Source organism: Candoia aspera, chromosome 9 (genome assembly GCF_035149785.1).
Source record: "Candoia aspera isolate rCanAsp1 chromosome 9, rCanAsp1.hap2, whole genome shotgun sequence".
NCBI lineage: Eukaryota > Metazoa > Chordata > Lepidosauria > Squamata > Boidae > Candoia > Candoia aspera.
In genome coordinates this window covers 12435498-12456305 of record NC_086161.1, presented here as the reverse complement: position 1 = coordinate 12456305, position 20808 = coordinate 12435498, and the positions used below count along the sequence as shown (strand labels likewise).

The 20808-nt window shown below is 41.3% G+C and overlaps 1 protein-coding gene across 3 annotated transcripts in view; it reads left to right on the top strand.

Annotated features, from left to right (window-relative positions):
• The window catches only part of CAMK2B (calcium/calmodulin dependent protein kinase II beta), a 179107-nt gene that overhangs the window by 131064 nt on the left and 27235 nt on the right, over positions 1-20808 (top strand). For all 3 annotated transcript variants that reach the window (XM_063311399.1, XM_063311398.1, XM_063311400.1), the window contains exons 7-14: positions 79-181; positions 291-374; positions 1737-1831; positions 3444-3566; positions 4442-4525; positions 8485-8527; positions 19617-19657; positions 20036-20107. In XM_063311399.1, coding sequence (XP_063167469.1) covers positions 79-181; positions 291-374; positions 1737-1831; positions 3444-3566; positions 4442-4525; positions 8485-8527; positions 19617-19657; positions 20036-20107 — 645 coding nt within the window. The remainder of the gene's footprint in view (positions 1-78; positions 182-290; positions 375-1736; positions 1832-3443; positions 3567-4441; positions 4526-8484; positions 8528-19616; positions 19658-20035; positions 20108-20808) is intronic.

Here is a 20808-nt window from a genome sequence, read left to right as displayed (position 1 = left end):
TTTGATTTCAAACTAACCACAAACAATACATGACTCTATGAAAACGGCATCCTGTATTCCGTTGGTTCATCCTGACAGCCGGAGAACCTGCTTTTGGCCAGCAAATGCAAAGGAGCAGCGGTGAAATTGGCAGATTTTGGCTTGGCGATTGAGGTGCAAGGAGACCAGCAGGCCTGGTTTGGTGAGTGCTGGGTGGAACTATGCTCCCTTCCTCTTGTCTTGACTGGCTTGGTGGACACAGATCATTGTGTGAACATACGTGTGTTGGCAATTTTTGCTTTCTTCCTCAGGCTTTGCAGGTACTCCTGGCTATCTTTCTCCAGAAGTTCTACGCAAAGAAGCTTATGGGAAACCTGTGGATATCTGGGCGTGCGGTAAGAGGGAGCTGCATGACTCTTCTGTATCAGAGTGGGCCCATAGAGTTGCAGTGGGGGCTTCCCATTTAGCCCATGGCTCAGCACCCCCTGCAGAGCAGCCCACAAAAGTTGGCAGGTCACCCTCAAAATTCTGATATGCTCTAGAAGACAGTTCTGTAGAAGAAGTGGCTTGGGTACAGACTGAACATGCAATTGTTTATGAATGTATCTATGCATTTATGTTCCTCCTTTCAGAACTTGCAAGGTGGCCCACAGCAAAAAAGCAATAACAAACCCTAAATTTAGCACTAAGATGAACAAAAGGGTAAAAGCTGCACGATGACATTCAGTTCTGTATTGCTGCCAAGAACATTACATCGGTGTGTCGGTGTGGTCACCAGAAGCTATGCTTGACTGGAAGGAGTATATAAAACCTTACCATTGCTGGTAGCAGGGATGTAGCAGGGTGTGGTCCAAATGGTGAAGATGGCTTCGGCCGTCTGATCGAAGCTCCACATGGTTTTTGTGTGTTGCATGTGCAACGCACATAAAAAACAGACAATTGCACTGTCATGGCCAACATGTTGATTTTTTTTTTTTTTTACCATGCCCTGTGGACTCCCCTGGTTGGTAGGATCTGGCTCCAGGTCTTCACCTTCTACTGAAGACCAGTGAATGTTCTAGGTCAGATGTGGCTCTCAAGTGCTTTTGCTTACTGAGTTGTCCCATTTACTACTGACCTCCCCTATGTACACGTGCAGACACAGAGACAGACACAAACAAATGCAAATGCTTTTCTAGTAAAAGAAGTGGCCTTGAATTCCTGATGCTCTTGCCTACAATTTGGAAATCTATCGTGGATTGTAAGATGAGGACCAGAAACAGTTTGCTTGCTTCCTTGCTTGCTTTTTCTCCACCCCCCAAATCAGGATGAGTAGAGTACTAGAACTAGAAACTTTATTTCAGTCATTGACCAATAAAATACATTCTATAAAACAAGCAGTCATCCCCTAGTGTCAATAACTGTTAACAACCATTTGTAGGTGAAGCTTACACATAATGTAGCAGAATTCTGCTGCTTTCAAAGAAATACATTTATCTTGGTTGTTTAACAGATAGCGTAAGTAAAAATTGTCAGAGTGCCCTGGGAATTTAAATAAAAGGGGGGTAATCAGCTGGTGGCAAGTGTCCCTCTAAAACTGACAGTATAAACGAACATGGGTCGTGGGATGAGTAGAGTATGCAACTCAAGATTTGGATCCATTCGCTTATTTAGTTCAGTTTAGATAATTGCTTATTGATTAGTCAAATGACCATATCAAATCATAACACATCATTTGCTTGCTTATAAATTTGCTCTTGTTCCATTCTTTTCCCCAGGTGTTATTCTCTACATCTTACTGGTGGGTTATCCTCCTTTTTGGGATGAGGATCAGCACAAGCTGTACCAACAGATTAAGGCTGGTGCCTATGATGTGAGCAATGGCTTCTTTTGCTTGTTTCTCTGGTTTATAATCTGCTGAGTTTCACCAGAATACTAATGGCCCAAAGGAAGAAGCTCAGAATTTGCTTTTCTGAAAATCAATAATTGGGCTAATTTTAAGTCCCCCAGCAGATGAACTTTGGGTCTCCTTGGGACTGTGAGGATGCTGAACAGCACTGGCTGATTTTAAAAAGCACCAGGGTGATATTTGCGGGCATTTGTCTCACTGTTCAATCTATAGCTGTCAAGACAGATAACTTGGGTTTACACATCATAGTAAGCCTTAATATGCGGTGTACATCCAACCAATTACATATGAAATAAATAAATCACAACTTAGAGCAATATGTCTGTGGAATCCAACGAGGGATCGAATGTGGATTTATCACCAGGCAACATCATGCAAAGTGTCACTGCACTGAGGAGACTAACAATGCATACGTATGACAGATATGCAGTGTGGGGGAGAGTTGGAAACTGGGTTGCTGACAGCTGGAAGGGAACCGCCGCAGTGAGATGGCACATACACAGTTGAAGAGTTTATTCATGTAACTTTTCTAGGACACTAGCTGGAGCAGCATCAATCAAAACTCTGCTGGGAAATTATTGCAAAGAACGAATGACACATTCAGGTGGCTACTTTAAAAAACTCCAGTTGGAGCCTGGCAGTATGAAAAATTAAATAAATAGATAAATATATAGCCTTGGACTTGCAGCAGGGCTGGTGCTGAGCAATAGTATTCCTCCTGTGCTGATAGAGTGCAGCTTTTATTAACTGAGAGCAGAGGTGGACAGCCAGAAGCCCCAGGACTCCATGCATTCCCCAAGACCTTGAGTACTCTCCCATTTTATCACCAAATTGTAATGTTTTTAAAGGTATGGGGAGCAGTCATGTTAACTGAGCTAGGTTACACTGAAATTAAATTAGATCAGATTTACTTTTTGTTCTGTCCCTACAAATCATGCGCTGATTGAGAGGTGCTCTCAGCCTAGAAAATGTTATGCAACTGTGATTTAGCTTAATAAAACTTTTTTCTCTATGGGAGAGAGAGAGAGAGAGAGAGAGAGAGACAGGCCAATGTCTTCTCTCCAGTAGGAATAGCTTAGTTGCAGACAGTCTTATCCATGCCTCTAATCCTATTCACATTTCATCCCCCCAGCACATACAAACACAAATCATAAAAAGAAGAGTCTTCACATTTGTCTGCCTTTACACACTGTTTAGTTCTGTGGAAAAGCAGAACTAGCCAATTTTTTTTAAGTAGGTGTTTCAAAATTCTTTGCTATGTTGGTAAAATTAGTAGTTTTTTCCAGCAAACATCAGCAGTAATAAACCAAGTTGTTAAAAATATTGCTAAATATGATATAATGATTCCAACAGAATAAAGCACATGCATACTTTTTTGTTTTAGTGTCTGTAACTTAATGTCTCATATGGAATTTTAAGAGCAATTTGTGGATGAAATCTTGGCTAATCCTTAGACTTTTGATTATGTATTTGTGTAGCTCTAGCATTTTTATTAGAAATCCTAACCTGATGGATCGGAGAAGACCCTCTTCTTTTAATGCTAACATTGTCTTCCCACAATAACTTCTTCCCTTAGTTTCCTTCCCCTGAATGGGACACAGTCACTCCTGAAGCAAAAAACCTCATAAATCAGATGCTAACCATCAACCCTGCAAAGAGAATCACAGCACACGAAGCTCTGAAACATCCATGGGTCTGTGTAAGTGTCCCTGCAGCTTCCTTCTTGCTTAGAAATCCCAAGTGTCCTTGTTTATTTCCCTTAGAGATTCTAATATTCACACCTTCCAAGATAGGATATTAGCAAAACAATGATAAGCATGTGTAAGCTTCCAAAAAGCTTTAATGAGTGTACCTACACCAGTGTTTCTCAACCACAGCAACTTTTAAGACGTGTGGCTGGGGAATTCTGGGAGTTGAAGTCCACGCATCTTAAAGTTGCCGAGGTTGAGAAACACTGACCTACACTGAGCAGACATTTTCAAGTAACTTCATTTATAAAACTGCTGTCGACTTTACTGTGTTTTGAATATTCTATGGCAAGCTGACTAAAAGAGCTACAGATAAGGGGTCACACTCAGATGGGGATGATCCAAGAAGACTTCCCAGGTGAGCCAAAAGGAGGACCACTGCTGCTCCTCCTGTCCAGTCTGTCTAGGGGACCTTATAGTTAGTGGCAGCAACGTCACCACTTCCTCTCCAAGAAGCTATTCTACATATGTTGCTTCAGGGGATCTGCAGAGCAATGGGTCATGAGGTGCTGTGGAAACTGCCTGGGTTGGCAGACTCTACAGTCACCTTTCAACGGGGTGCTTGAAGGACCTCCTTAGAGCAGTGCACTCAATATGGCTGACTGGTCCCTAAGCTGCTTTAGGGGCCTGCATGAATTAGATGCAAGAAAGCAGATCAGGAAGGCAGCAGGTTCTACCCCTGTTTCCCCACAGACACAGTGCAGCCTGCCTTTTCCTTGACCTTTTCTTCCTTCCTTGCATGCATTTTTTTATGCCAGGGCAAACACTCCAGACTTTGCTCTTGTTTTCCCTACCTCACTCACGCCTTCTAAAATTCTTTTTGCAGCAACGTTCAACAGTGGCCTCAATGATGCACAGGCAGGAGACCGTAGAGTGTCTGAAAAAGTTCAATGCAAGAAGGAAGCTCAAGGTAAGGTTCAGAGGGATTTAAGGGGCTGTGAAGGTGGAAATGCATAAGGACTTTCAGTGCTGAATCTCTCTTGTGGGCCCTGTAACTGAAATGGTTTTGTTGTCTCTGTCCTTAGAATGCTACTTTCTTCCATGCCGAGCCAATCAGCTTCTCTTCTCTAGTCCAGCCATAATCTTTATTCCTTGTCCAGTATATTCCTTGAAACTCTCTCCTTGTCCATTCTCAGTGGTTTTACCGTCCGCTTCAAAATTAAAAGTAACACGGTCTAACATGAATTTGCCTCCTTTGTCCCTTTCCTTCACTATATAAGCTGGCTTTTCCTTATTCTCTGTATCTTGTTCTGAACAGTTTTAACTTTTTTGGGGGGTAGGCTTTCAACTTTTCCCCTTCATGTTCTCGGTCATCTTCTTCCTACATTTTGACCTTCTCAATCATTTTACTTACAATCACAGCTTTCATTTCTGGCCTTCACTTTAGATTTTGCCTCTTACGAAGCTCCTGTTCGATTTCTGTTGACTCTTCCTGTCTCTTCATTGCCTTTCCCTGCCCAGATTTTTCTTTCTCCATTGCCTTCAGCATGATCACATCTCACTTTCTCAACTTTTCTACGCTTTTGGTTTCTTCACCTTTTGGGATTGCTGTTCTTAAGATCTGTCATACCCGATCACATTTCCATCCCTGACATATCCAGTATGTCTAGTTGTGTCTATATGTTTCTTTCTGTCATTTTTCCTCATTAAAGTCTAAAAATGTTGCCATGATCTCACCCTGTCCTTTTTCCTGTTAAAGCTTTTCTAAAAATTACCAGTTCTCTCAGAATTTACTGTTAAAATCCAGGCTTGTGATACTCCTTTGCTAGTTTAGCTTCCCCCTTTTTCATTTGTGTACTTAATTGCCTTAAGGAGCAGGGGGGCTTCTTCTTCCTTTCCCTATGGGAAATGTTCAGGCCCCCAGAATAGCATTTATAGAAGTAAAAGTGATAAAATAAAAAACACCGGCTCCTCTGTCTTTCTGACCACTCTAGACTCCGTGTATCTTTTGTTAAAGCCTGAATGAAACACTGGAAAATTCCTGATTGGCTTTTTGGTTAGGATGGGGTTGGATAACCTTTTCTTCTGCCATACAAGCCATCAATCCATGGGGTGGTGGGCGTATCCACTGGGGCCAAGAACAAGCCTTACTGAACTGATTAATTGCATTATGCCTTCTTACGTGATTTACGGTAAACACTAATGAAAAATATTATAATGCTTAGAAAGGTAACAGAAATAATGCCATGTTCTGAACCATGACAACTCAAGTTGGGATTCTGGCAATAATACCGATATTTTAAAAAAGCAGACATTGCGATACTGTCCCTTTATATTGAGCTGCTGTTAGGACCAACCAATGTAACACAAAAGAATGTGCGAGCTTTCAAATGCTCCAGTACATTTTATCAGGACGTTGTTAGTGAAAACAGAGGATGGAGAATAAAATGACACGTAAAGAAAGTAAAACTTTAGGCCAGATGTTTCAGTCCTGATTTGCAGTGCAAAGCCAGTCTCAACACAGAAATAGTAGACTGAATGCACTAGTTAGTAGTTGGTGTTATCGATGCCAGGTTGCATCTAGCATCTAACATCTGCATCTGCATGTAACACCCCCCCTGCATCTGCATCTAACACTCCCTGCCCCAAATACTTGTTTACTGCCACATCTTTACTCTGAAAACAGGAAGACCTTAATCCCCAATCTCTCTTTGCCTTACTAGAGCAAGCAGATGACAGACAAACAGACAGTAGCATGTCACTATCTGAAGTTACAGTTGTATTGTGTGAGAAAGGCAGTGAAGACTCAGGCCGTTCTTTCTCTCAGGGCATGTTTCCATCAGAGCAGGAAGGACTAGGGCTTGGGTGGAAAAGGTAATGTTTTCCTTTGTGGTAGGTTGAAGATGAAGGAGGTTCCTGGAAGTGTCCATAGAGTAGATTAAGTTAAATGAAGGAGAAACATCCATCCTCTGAGCTGGAAATTGGCCATTCATGGCTTAGGAAATAATGTCCATGTGACGGTCCAGCCAGTATGTTTTTGATCTATGCAGTATATTCACATGCTGGGAAACCACAGTCAGGCAGTCTTCCTAACATGCCAACATGACATTTGGCACACATGATAAACCAGAGGTGACGTTCATGGAACATTTTTGTTGGCAAGGGAAGCTGCCTTCAGTCTTTGCTTCAGTTCCTTGCTGGTTTTAAAATCAAATTAAGACTCTTTGCCTCTGCTTTGGAAGAGAAGGACATTAGTGAGGCAAATAAAAACGATTATCCTTCAGGACATGCTAGAGATAATTTTGAAATTTGCCCCAAAGTTTAGACATCTGTTTCTTTTCTAAAAGCAGCCTATTTCTCATTATGATGCATTCATTACCTAATAATTCCGTGTCTGTTACACATTATTTCACCTATGTCCTATCGCTCTGTATTAGAAAAAGTAAAAGAGATATAGTATTGCAATGGACAGCTTAGGGCGCAAGCATTTATCTTCTGTACATTCTCCAGGCCTCGTACTAATTGATCTGATTTATTTGACAAGATGTCTTTAACCTTCCAAGCATGGCAAAGGTTAGGTATAATGAAAAGAAATGGAATTATTTCATTTTTGCCCAATAGCATGTTATCTACATTAATCTTTTTCTGCAGAGATTTTAATGTTAATCAACAACCCACTTCAGAAACTCTTCATTAAATCAGAAGTTCTTCTTAGCAGTTAGAGAGAAACTATCTTTTTCTGCTATCCTCCAATGACTCCACAAGTTCTAGCAGCATTTGAGTTTGCATTACTTTTCTCTGTTCCTTAGTCACTAAGCCTTCCAGAAGACAGAGGCAACAACCAGCCTGTGCTGTCTTCTTAATACTTGTTTGCTTTTCTGTTTGGAATTCACAATTTCAGGGAATGTGCCCTTATGTAAGTGGATTGCAGCTGGGATAATGAAAAAGACAAAAGGCAGAATATTGGTTACAGGTAGTCCTCGCTTAACGAACATTCATTTAGCAATGGTTCAGATTTACTACGGTGCTGAAAAACTGACTTACGACCAGTCCTTGCACTTATGACCGTTGTGGTGCCCCTGCAGTCACATGATCACCATTTTCGACCTTCCTGGATGGCTTCTGGCAAGCAAAATCACTGGGGAACCATGTGATTTGCTTAATGACCACATGGTTTGCTTAATGACCACCACAAAAATGGTTGTAAAATCAGGTCAGATTCACTTAACGACTGCATCACTTAGCAACTGAAATTCCGGTCCTTTTGGTTGTTAAGTGAGGACTACCTGCAGCGTGTTGAATTTGGACCACAGTTTGAGCCACCATTTCCTATGAAGTTCAACAGATGATTCTAGGCAGCTAGTACTCTTACCTCAGCTTGACTTTACTCAGAGCCTATTAAGAAGAAAGTAACCCTTTTGTGCTTTAGCAGGATGAGTAGGGGTGAGAAATTAATAATAGATTACAACCCCCTTTGGGACCTTGTCTGGATCTGAAAGAGTGCCACTGCGAAAAATGTGGACATATGCTTTCAGCAATCCACGGCTGCTTCCTTTGCCACGTGACAGGGCAGCAGTGACAAATTATCGGATACAGGGACGTGTTAAAATGCAAATACGATGTCCGCTGATGTACCGACATAACCGTTGAAGTTCGCTGTCATCCTTTGAGATCTGCACGGTTTCTAGCACAGAATTTTGTACTGAACCAGAAACATCTCAAAAGGATACAGTAGATTAAACAACAACTCTTCACACAGCTCATAAGAAACGGAGATACAGTACCTAGCAAACGATTCTTGCCCATTTGGTGCGTTGCTTATTCTATGTTTATGCAAGACACATCCTATTCTTTTTTCCCTTTGTGTTTAAAACTCTCTCGAGAATTTCCTTTGACTTTATTTCCTTTATTCTGTTTTCTTCCCTTTAGGGCGCCATTCTTACCACTATGTTGGCAACGAGAAACTTTTCAGGTGAGAACTTTGCTTTGCTTAATGACAAGCGAAAAATAAAACCTACACCTCAGTGCTTCCCATTCCTCCTGTAATTAAAATAAAGCAAGCGAACAGAAAGAAAGGAATTCTTCTAAACCACTATTATTTAACCGCAGTCTTGGGATGTGACATTCATCCCTTTTTCTCTTATTACACTGTGTTCTCGGGCATGGTGGTATTATCATCAGAAAAGTTAAACTGGGACCAGAAGTAGAAGCCAAACGTAACATATTTTTGCTGACAGGGTGCTGTCATCTGTGCATTTAAAAGGCAGCAAAAAAACCCGAATGGCCACCCGACAAGCTTTCCTTAATGAGCCCTGCCGAACCTCCTCTGGACCTATTCTTTTTCCTCACGCTTCTCCCTTCCTTATCCTTAATAAATGTAGCCAAAGTCCTTGGATTCATTGCCTTGCCACTGGGATGCCCAACCTTGCAAGCTTTCTGTGTGTCTCCTTCTTCCCCCGAACTGCACTCCATTATATTCCTCAAGGGCCTCTATACATTCAGCTACATAGCTTAGTTGCAATTTAATCCTGCTTCTACCCCAGAACTTTCAGGAGTTGCTGTACATTTCCCCAAACCTCTTTTCCTCTGTCTCTGAAATGGCCCTCTTGCTATTCTAAAACTGTTCTTGGGGCGAGTAGGGCAGATCCATTAGGTTGCTCCCTCATTTTTGTCTGTTGGTGGGGAAGGAAATCTTGATAATATAAGCGATGGGAAACCTTGAAGGCACATGCTTTGGGCTGTAGCATATTAATTCTTCTAGGTGACTTTGTTTGGGAATGCAGAGTTGCAGGTCCTTTCCCCACCCAGTGGGTCTTAGCACATAATGGTCATCAATACAGGAAACACTTCCTAAAAGAGCAAAGTACTTTCATACTACGGGAAACGAGTTGGTTGCTTTTCCTGCCAAAAAAGTAAACGAACATATCTGATTTCTAAAAACGAGGGTGTAAGATGGCTGAGTAGATGCCTCAAGCGATAGTCCACCCCTACTGTTGTCTCTCCCTCCTCACCCTCCTGCGGGGCTTCTTTTCCCATCACTGTTCATGGGCCTAATCAAAGCCCTATGAATTTTCCAGCAAACAACAGCACAATCCATTTTCTGCACCTAGAAAACTCAAATTCAGCAGCTGGCAGGGGTTGAAAAGCCTGTTAGTTCTAGATAAAGATATATTATGCTAACATCGACAATGAGAGTGTGGTTTATCTAACTCAGGACGCAGGAATTTCTGGGCAAAAACTGGGTGTTGATGGACAAAGTGACTGGGAAGCTGTGGCATTTTGAAGACATTGAGGAAGAAGAGGAAAGATGGGCAAAGATGTTGAAAGAAGGAGTGATCTTCAGCAATAAATAAATAAATCACAACCTTTTTGTTCTACTCCTAGCCTGTTGCTAGCTGGGGGATTGATGGAATCTCCTGGAATTATAGCTGGGGAAGCCACTGGATTCTAATGCCTGCCTGATCCTCCCAGCTGGAAAACAGGTGATGGCTACAATGCACCTGTGTTCTGCCATCAGTTTCTTTTACTTCTTCCTAAGTAATTTTATGGTAACTGCCAAATTCCATAAACATTTCTGGAATCACAGAATAACAGAGCAAATGGAACCCCTTTCTGGTTTTGAGGCTTTCAAACTTGGCATTTAAGCATTCCTTGCTAAGTGATTCATCAGTTAAGAGGTTCAGAATCATAGTGGAGGAAAATTCAGAAGCGGAAAAATGGTTATTATGGCGTTTTAATACATCAGTGAAGCTCAGGAAGCCAACAGCAGAAGTGGTGCATTGCTCACATACTGCATCCCATGATTTAGAAACCTCTAGGAATTCTCAACCCCAACAGTAAGACTTCTTTAAGGTTCTGCACACCTTCCTTGTTCCAGCTGCATTTGCTTAATCCTGGTGCTACGGAAGCCTTTTTCAGGAGTCATGCCTTCCAGGACTCAGTAGGAGAAAGAGTCCTCTATAGAATCTTCAGAATTTATGAGTCTAAACCAGGACACAGGGTTCCCCAGCAGTGGATGGGGTTCCAGTGCAGAGAAAGAAGATAATAACTCTTGATCATATGGAAAAGATCCATGGATTGTGTAAAAGTGAATGCACGTTTGCTACCAGTAGTCATGTCTCTTCATCTCAACTTTAACTCTAATCTTGTTCTGCTTCCTTTGTCTCCTTTCTTTCCCCTTATTACTTTCCCTCTGCCTTTTCTTTTCTCTCTCTCTCTGACTCTGCTCTTCTCTAACTCTTTCCCTATCCCTTTTCCTATTTGCTGTCCTTTATTTCTTTGTTTTCCAATCTGGTGCTAACAGTGGGCAGACAGACCACCGCTCCTGCCACAATGTCTGCAGCAGCAGCCTCCGGTGCCACCATGGGGTTGGTGGAGCAAGGTAGATGTGTCCGGAAGAGACCCTCCTCACTTTCCCCTTTTTCACTTTGAAATCTTGAGTGCATGTTGTGTCATTCACCCAAAGCACTTCATCCCATCCTGTTTAAGATTCAGGGCTATCCTTTTTACAGCCAAAGAGTGAAAACAGGGCTACCTCTGCAGAGGTATATCTGACAGTGGTGTCAGCTCTGTCTTGCTCCATTAAGTCATGGTTAGAAATGGTCACGAACGTGTTATAAGAAGGGACCTATGTGACTGAAATCAACTAATGTGGAAGTCTCAAGTCAGCAGTCTCGAGCCAGAATATGAAGCAGGATGAAAGTTGCAGATTATCCGCAGGAAAGGAAATGCATGAGTTGCAGACTAGGTGATGGTGTTGCTAGAGGAAAAGGGTTTGGTGGGTGGATGTTATTGTAGCATATTCTGCAAATGTATGACCTTTCCATATATTATCAAATACCACCTGAGGTACTCTAGCAACAAATATCCAATGGATGCTAAGCAGAACAGGGAAACAATGAAGAACAGTGGCAGTCTTAACAGAAGGAGAGATGGTGGACATATCTAATTGTCATTTGGTTCTCCCCGCCCCCTCCCCCACAACTTTCCTTATTTGTGAGGTGTTTGGTGAGATTGTGAGATGTTGCATGTGATTGCTCACCAAGAAATGCTGAGTTACTCTTCATGACTGAAACTAAACAGTCTTTCTTTGGAGATACCCCCATTCTATTTTAATTTTGTGCAATGCATGTTTTTGGCCTGGGTGACATCACTTAATGACAGAACTGCACAACTTGAAGCCTTCAGGGCCACCAAATTTTGCTACCAAATTGTTATTTTTAATGTAACAGAATGGGAAGATTATTCAACACTTGGGGAGTAATCATATTAACTGCCCTGAGTGCACTTAAATGAGTTCAGCTTCAGGCTTTATCCTGGCCTTGGCTGTATTTTGAATGCTACTCTAACACATCACTAAAATGCAACCCTCAGCTCCTCAAAGGTTGTACGCTACTGATATATGGAGAAGAAACCCATCACAGGCTACAAAAAGCATGAACGCTGCATGTGCTTCTTATTCTGGGAATGGCCTCTCACCTCTCAAGAAGAGATCAGTCTAAGAGATGTGGCACTGGGATTGAGGCTTCCAGGACAAACCTCCCATATCTTGATAAGAGAGGCAGTTGCCAAAGTCACACTATTTTGGGCTTGATTGGTGACAATCCTGGAGTGTTTAAGTAGTCTGCATTGACTTTTGCCTCACCCAGCACCATTTCCTAAGGGGAAACTCTTGGGAAGGTGGGCTGGGAGATCAAAACTCACACCAGAGAAATTACATATGCCTTCTTTAATCAAAAGCAAATATCAGGAAGTGAAGGATGGTTTCATGGGCCTTTGCAGGAGAAGCAGAGATCTTTGAGATGTCAGCCTCATTTCTGATGTTTGGGCCTTTTGCCATATCATCAGAGAACCAGGCAGGGATTATAATTTCATAGCTAAATTGCTTCTGGTGGGTGATGGGAAGGAAATTATTTATTTATTAATATGGTTTGTAGAGATTCCCATTTCACTGCAGTGACTCTGGGCGGGGTATAAAGATAAAAAGCATCGTAACAACAGAATTCAGGGTGTCCCGATTAAAACAACAACTCAAACACCAGCAGAGCTTGCCTAACTACCTGGCCCAAATGCCTGGAGGAACAGACAGGTCTTCAGAGCCTTATGATGGACAGTCTAGCCCATTATAGCTGAAGTTCTTGCTAAAGACACACTTGCATCTCCTCATATGCATATTGAATTCAGATATGTTAAGATTCCTAACATAGCTCTTTTCTCTTCCAGCCAGGAAAAGTGCTATGTTGGATTCATTTAACTGCCAGCAATGAAGCTCCTCCAATGTCATTTAACCCTGGCAACATTTTTTGGTGCTGATTCTTTCATAAACACCAACAAATTGATTTTTACACCTTGATAGGAATTTTGGAGTATTGCCTGCTTTGCTGCCTGACCACTTTCCCTGATTAGTTGCTTAGGCATTTGAAATGCACTAGGAAGAACATCCATTTCTGTTCTTGCTTTGCTGATTATTTGTTACAAGTTGGGAGTTTCATTCTTTCCCCAAAAAACTGCTATTTGCTCAGATGAACCTGCTGGTGCCATACTAATAGAAATACGCACTTCATGAGCTGGGCTATAATAGTGCATGCCCTATGCACCACTGCAGATTCAATCTTTGTTTCATAGCTTGGTTTTCTCTGGGGTTTCATTTTTGCATCAGTAAGATGAGAATTACAATTTTTCCCTGCTGAAGCCAGACATGATTCTGGTGGAGATGTTCTCCTTTGCTAAGCTGCTAAAGAGAACTGCAACTTTATAGATCAGGCTAATGGATTGGATTGCTTATTTTGTTAGCATGCAGAAGATGTAGACTGGTCTTTTTCTGTCTTACATAAGCTTGTGCCATTCTGCTTCCTGTTCTGCTGTTACAGGATAAAACAAATCTGTTTTATCCCAGGAAGGAAACTAGGTCTATTTATGCTTATTTCTACAGCAACCTTCTCCCACTACCTAGGATCCTCAACAAGGTTTGAATTTGTGCTCCTGTAACTGTCAGCCATCATGGCCCTTGAGTCATTGGGAATTCTTAGAGCTGAGGACCAAAACATCTAGAGACAGCCAGGCTAAAGAAGGCCTGGGGATCATCTTGATCTCACCAAGATGGCTAGGCATTGGTTTCAATGAATATAAATACATCTAGTGACCTTTGGGCTTTTCCATTCATGAAATGTGCAGTCAAATGGACTCTTCTCTCTTTTGACTAGATGTTTGCAGCTCAGTCATAAATTACCCTTGGATATGTTAATATACTTCTGATTCAATAGCCTATATGTAAAATGGTAATGAAGGCAAATTGGAAGTCAGTGCACTAAGTGGAGGATTCCTAGTATTTTTTATTATTATTATTATTACTGACAAGATGAAAACATGGATGAACTAGTAGAAAAACATACAAGGGCTAGAAACCAAAAGCTGTGTACCATACAACCAAGCTCAGAGAGCACCAAGGACTCCACAATGGCAAATGGTGCATGGATTTTGTGTAACCCTGGTGCATTTTCTAGGGCCTTGATTAGTCCAGTTTCTTCTGATGCAGTGGACAGGACAAGACTGTGCTGTGACTGGCTCTGCATGTGGAACGGATAGCTCTGTATGGTAGCAGTAATTTGACCAGTCTAAGCTAACTTTCAGTTTGTGTTAATGTTCTGAAAACCCACCTTAAGATTTCTGGCTGGGAAAAAAAGAAAGAAGCAAAAGAGAAGTTACGTTACTGCATTGCCTATCTCCTTGATTTTATATGCCAGTTCTTTAAAGCGAAGTATCCTGCTGCTTTGTGCCTTGCTACACAGTGTAAAAGCTGTATATTATATTATTATACACCCTTCTCTAATCCAGTGCTTTCCATATATTGGACCAACTCCGATCATTTAAATGGAGGAAAGAAGCAAAGGTTCGTTTCGGTGTTGAACATAAAACTGCCCCCTTCAAGATCCAGAAAAGGCTTAATAAGTAGGTTTTCTGTTCAGAAACAGTTATGAAGATTCCATCTGGATTCTTCCACTCTGCCTTATATGTAAGGATCTGTTGCTACTGCTGCTACATCGTCACCAGTAACGCCTTTTGTTTTTTTATTGTCATCTCAGCAAATTGCACCTGTAATTTCTGATATGAAAGATTTTAGACATTTTAAAGCTCCAGATCTTCTTGTTCCCCTTTTATTCTCAGTTCTTATTTAAAGCCACTTCATGTATTACATTTCATTTATTTATTTATTGCTATACTCGCACATCATATGGATGTGTGGTAAGGCTTGGATCTAACACTAAAGTACAGTAAGTGCATGCATCCACCCGACATACACATGATGAGGTTTACTTTGACTACGCACAGTGCATCTGTTAATGTATAACCTTTGCAGTGATAATCTGTGATATCCCAGTCTTGTTTCTCTAATTTAGTACCTTCTAAAGTTGAAATTCAGAAATACGTGCAGTATATTATCCAAAGATGACTGATAGCAGGGAATTATTTTTAATGCTGAAGATTAAATACCCAGTTCCTCAATGTGTGTCTTCTGGTCAGAGAGACAAAGAAAGCATCGAGGCTGCAGAAGCGATAGAAGAAAATGTGCTTTCTGAGAACAGGGACAATAAGGACATGAAAATACACTCTCCTTGTACATTGCCTGATCAACACAAGTTTTGAAATGCATTTGGTCCTCTATTTGTCAGGTGTACTATTACACTCAAGCTTCCTGATTCTACAGGAATATGTTGATAATTAATTTGTGGCGTTGATTATATTCTGCTCTTAGTGAAGTGAATCCCATTCTTCTCCTGCTGCCCTCTGTCTGTCCGAAGAATTACAAAATATTGCTTCCAAACGTTGGACGTGATATAGATACTATTGTGGTGACTACAATGCCTATATTCAAGAAAGGTTTCCTATTGTGATTCTTTTCCCTTCCAAATTCTGAGCAATACAAGATTTCTACTGGATTCGTACAATTGCCAGCACACCAGATGTTGACTTTTTCTTGCAACAGTTGTTGCCAAATCTATTTATTATTTAATATATTTTATTCTCCTTTTATACCATCTCCCATTTTATTGCCTTGCCATAAAAATGTCCAAAATAAAATCAATAAGGGAAATATAGAAATGCATTCATTGGAAAGATGGTGGGGGGAGAAGAAAAACAAAACTGAAACTCCTCCAAAGTTAATACAAGAAAGAGAGAGGTCTAAAACAAATGCTTAAAAGATGTAATAGTAAAAGATGTAATAGGCACTTCACCAGTGTTAGGAGGAGACTGTGCCAAAGTGCAGGTGACCACAAAGAAGATTTGGCTGCAAGTAACCAAAGAGCAGGACTTCTTTGATGACCTCAGTGATCAATAAGTTTGTAATTGTGATGGGTGGTTTGTCCAAATTGCTTAGGAGTTTATATAGCAAAAAGAAAACCTTGAACCTGGCTTAATAGCTCCCTGGCAACCAGTATTGCAGTTACTTCACTTATGCGCATGGCTGGATGTCCCACTCAACAACTTGGCCACTGCATTCTGCACCAGCTGCAGCTCCTGGACCAAGTCCAAGGAAAATACCTACATTTAAGATACCGATTTGCTGGCATAACGTCTGACAAAATTAGGATATTGTGATAATATTCTACCTCCTTCTGGTGGGTTGAAGAGACAATCATCCTCTGTATCTTCCAAGACCTCTGTGAGGTCAACTCCATAGTTTTGATTATGTTGGCTTAAAAACAAAAGGCATTGGATGGGATCCAGCGGTACTTGTCTGCTGATAAAATCACATTCACTGGTGGAATGGATTCTTCCTTTCCCCTTTACCTTCCAACACATCTCATATATCTGTTCCAGATGTGAAGGATTCTCACATTTGGATTGATCAGAAGGAAGTAGAACAAGGGAAAATCACCTTGTATAATTTTGGGATATAGCTTTAATATACAGATTGTCTGCATCTCTTTTTGGGTGTCTGAAGCTTTGCATGCTACTAGAGCTGTAGCAATATTGAAGAACAAGCAGTAATTTTCTCTGCTGCACGAGGTATAATAAACTATAAGGCATTTTATTGCAGATTCTTTCTTACATTTGGAGGCATTGCTATATAGCTAGACCAGTAGTTCTAGCATTCATAGAAATATTGGGCATGTAAGGACCACTCTTGCCCCATCTTTGTTCTTAACAAGAAACAACTCACCAATATTGTTTCTGTCAAAATGCGGATTACACACTAAGAAATGTGAAGCTAAAAGATAGCAGCATCTACTATAGTCATGTTCTATGAATGTTATAACTAAAATGTTTCCAGTTGAATGCACAATCCATTGGTCCCAACAGCTGGGTTTGGAAGAGGCTGGCTTATGGAGTGTCAAGTTTATTAGGACAAATTCCATACTGCATGAACTCTACAAGTCACAAGCAAACTTGGAAAAAAAGAACAGGAAACCTTTGCAGGGCAGACTATTTAGGGTTAAGGGAAGAGGTATGAAAAGAGTTTATGTGTTTAAGAAAACCTGAGCGATGTCGATTTTAGGGTCGCTGAGTTGTACAGTGTGGAGAATGATGTCGTCGTACTTGAGTCCATTTTCTCTCCATGAGTTTCCATCCTTCCATTAGTGTGGTGACTGTATGGTCCATTTCTTCCCTGTGCGTATGAGCAAAGTCCTCTGTGGTGCTGCTTCTGTGGTGCTGGTGCTGCTGCTTCACTCCCCCTTGGTGTCACGACAGGGCCTCTGTCCCAAAGACCTTGCTTTCTGTCTCAACACTTTTTTTCCCCCCTTTCCCTCCCCACCTCTTTCTCCCCATCCCTCTTCCAATCCTCCTTCTTACTGCCTGTCTCTCTCGCCTTTTCCTCTTCTGTAAATTTCTGTAAGGTAAGCAAACTTTTTGTTGGGTTCTGCCCTTTGATATAATGACTATCAGTGCTGGTGATTGGATTTAATGTGGGACCAAAGGGGTTATATGACTGGGATTCGGAAACAGATGGAGTCACCTTATTCCACAGATGTCCAGCAGTATCTTCACAGTAGATCCAATAATAGATCGTAACTTGGAGGGTTTCTTTTACTGCACACTAGACATACTAGAAGTTTTACCTGGTTTTTGCCCAGATACAACACTATAGCCATCAACTGTTCTATTCCCTAGAGGACTCTCATGGCATTGTGGATTCCCTGCAGTTCTCTTAACCAGATCCAAATAACCATGTTTCTGTTCACTTTAGTCCTAACCCTTACCACACTTGCTCTTATCACCCTTCTTCATCCCACTCTCAGCCTTACCATGCATTTCATTTCAGCCCTTCCAGCTTTTTTTTTTTTTTTGCCATATCACTCTTGGGTCTCTCCTCAGCCAAATAATAGCAACAAAAAGCAATTACAAAAACAAAAACAGACCACGCTGGAGTCATGCAATTGCCAAGGAATCCATATTATCTGAATGCTCTACTCCATCCTGACATAAAAAGACAGCATTCTAATGTCTAAATTTTCAAGTTTTATCTCATGAGGTATAGGAGTGAATGAAATTATATTATACCACCTTTTACATGGAAATTCTGGTTACAGAGAAAAAAGACTGATGCTAGGTTGGGCATAACAAGGTCACAATTGTAAAAGGTGGGAAGAATAAGGGAGCTTGCTTAATGTACTGTAATATGGTGACTTCAATAAAGTAGCAGATGTGACTTGTTTAGAAATCAGAATGTGAGCTCCAAGCCTTGGTTTGAAGATAAAATAGTTGCTAGGAGCAGAACTGTATAGCCTGGTTGTTGAGAGTCAGCTTGGGTTAGAGCTCATGCTTAAGGATTTGGAAGTTCTTAGTGCAAAAGGAGAAGCCAGTTTGGTGTAGTGGTTAAGGCATCAGGCTAGAAACTGGGAGACTGTGAGTTCTAGTCCTGCCTTAGACACGAAGCCAACCACCCAGTCACTCTTTGAGGGAGATGGGCGGTAATGAAATTCAAAATATAAATAAATATAAAATAAACTGGGTGACTTTGGGCTAGTCACTCTCTCTCAGCCCTAGGAAGGAGGCAATGGCACACCACTTCTAAAAACCTTGTCAAGAAAACTTAAGGGACTAGTCCAGGCAGTCACCAGGAATTAACACTGACTTGAAGGCACCCCCCCCAAAAGTGCTGTGCTTAGCTAAACTTAGCTGATCATGAAAAGCTAAGCCAGGTTGGACATGGATACTACCTGGATGGGAAACTACTGGGAAATACTAGGACCACGGGCTTAGATTACATCATGATGATGATGATGATGATGATGATGATGATATCAGCAGAAAGTAGATTGTTGCCAAGATAGTTATAGAGGCATGTCCAGTGAAGTCCCCAGGAGTCAAGGTTGTCTTGATGAAGATTTACCTGGTATAAGAAAGATTGATGCCCCTTATATCAAATAAAGGAGAACCTGTATGCAGTTCTGTTGAAGAGATCTAGCATTTTCATCACAAAGTATCTACACAAATGTCTGTAACTGAAATGAGTATGTACTTAGGATGGGTCTAAGATCCATTAGCATGAAAGGATTAATATTGAGGAAGCTGGACATTTTCTTCTGCAAGTTCAGCTAAAGCGTTGAAGGAATGCTTTGAGAATTTCTCCATAGAAGGATCCTGTCCCACTTTATTCAGAATACTGCTTTGTTAAACAGAACACTGCTCTACAGAGACTCCCTCCTTGTGGTTGGGCACAGTTTGGACAAAGTAATATGTGCCCAAGCCAATGGCAGTTTGAGAAACAACAGTGACTAAAGTACCATCGAGCGGAGCTTCCACTTTTTAGTATTATTGCAGACCCATTACTGACCTCCCTGCATTTGGGAGGCTGCCCGTTTGCGGCACTTACTCATCTATACCTCTCCTTCTGGCTTGGAGATACATTGGGACTTTGCCCACACTCACTGTGCTTTGGGATTTAGCCATTGTTCTCAACTGGCCTTTTAGCAGTTTGATGGGGAAACAGCATCAATGCAGCTGGTGTGAGGGTGGTGGGTTGTTTTTTGTGGGGGTGGGCTATTCAGACAGTGCAGAGTATTTCTCAGGACACCAAGGGAGTTGCCACTAAATTCTCCTCTTCCCTCCCTATGCAGCAGCTAAGAGTTTACTGAACAAGAAAGCAGACGGCGTAAAGGTAAATATCCTTCTGGGGGTTTTGTGGAACATTCCATGAAAGAGAAAACTAGGGAAAGATTCAGGCTTGTGCCGTATTCACAGGAGAGGCTGTTCTTCTCTACGCCCATGATATTTGCAGAAACTCAATTAGCAAAACAGCTAAACGGTAGAGAGTAAATAAATATTCTGTTCTGTATAATCTAGAATCATTTGGGTGGGGGTGAGGGGAGAGTCCGATCTCTACCAGAACATTATCTGTACATAATTGCTTTGTGAAACCTGAAGCGATGTGCCTTTTATGAATTTAAGTAGCGTTAATATGGATTGTTTGAATGAAAAGTGCTTTGGGTTCATTCATTCATTCATTCATTCATGAGAATGTGTGTGTTTGCTGCAGCCTCAGACAAACAGCACCAAAGGCGGCGCCGGGGTTACCAGCCCGAAAGGAACTCTTCCTCCAGCAGCACTGGTACGGTTTTTCCTTCTATTTTTCCTTCTGTTCTTGGGCAAAATATTTGGGGAACTGATTCTCCTATTGTTTTGCCACCGAGGTTCTTACTTAAGGCTGGCTGATACAACTGTACATGATTTAAGATGACTTCAACTCTACATTCCACCTCTAACTTGTTTGATACTGTTGTGAATCCATGGATTGTTTGGTGCTATTCTTGCTCCATTGGGGGTGACAGTTCAGACGTTCTTCGTGGTCCTGCTGCTTATCCTCCATATATATATATATATATGGTCCTGCTGCTTATCCTCCATATATATATATATATATATGGTCCTGCTGCTTATCCTCCATATATATATATATATATGGTCCTGCTGCTTATCCTCCATATATATATATATATATGGTCCTGCTGCTTATCCTCCATATATATATATATATATGGTCCTGCTGCTTATCCTCCACATACATACATACATACATACATACATACATACAAAACTCCTTTGGCAGTTCAGGCCAGAACACTCTACCCAGTTGATCTTGCCAACCTAGAATCCAGTTCAACCTTAAATGTGTCTCTGAAAACAAGCAGTTTTATTTTGCTTCCTGGGAACAAAAGTCAGCCGCAGCGTATTCCAGATTGATTGTGATGTCTCAAGTTCTCAACAGGGCAATGATACAAGGCACTGAGATAAGCGTATTTGAATTGCAAA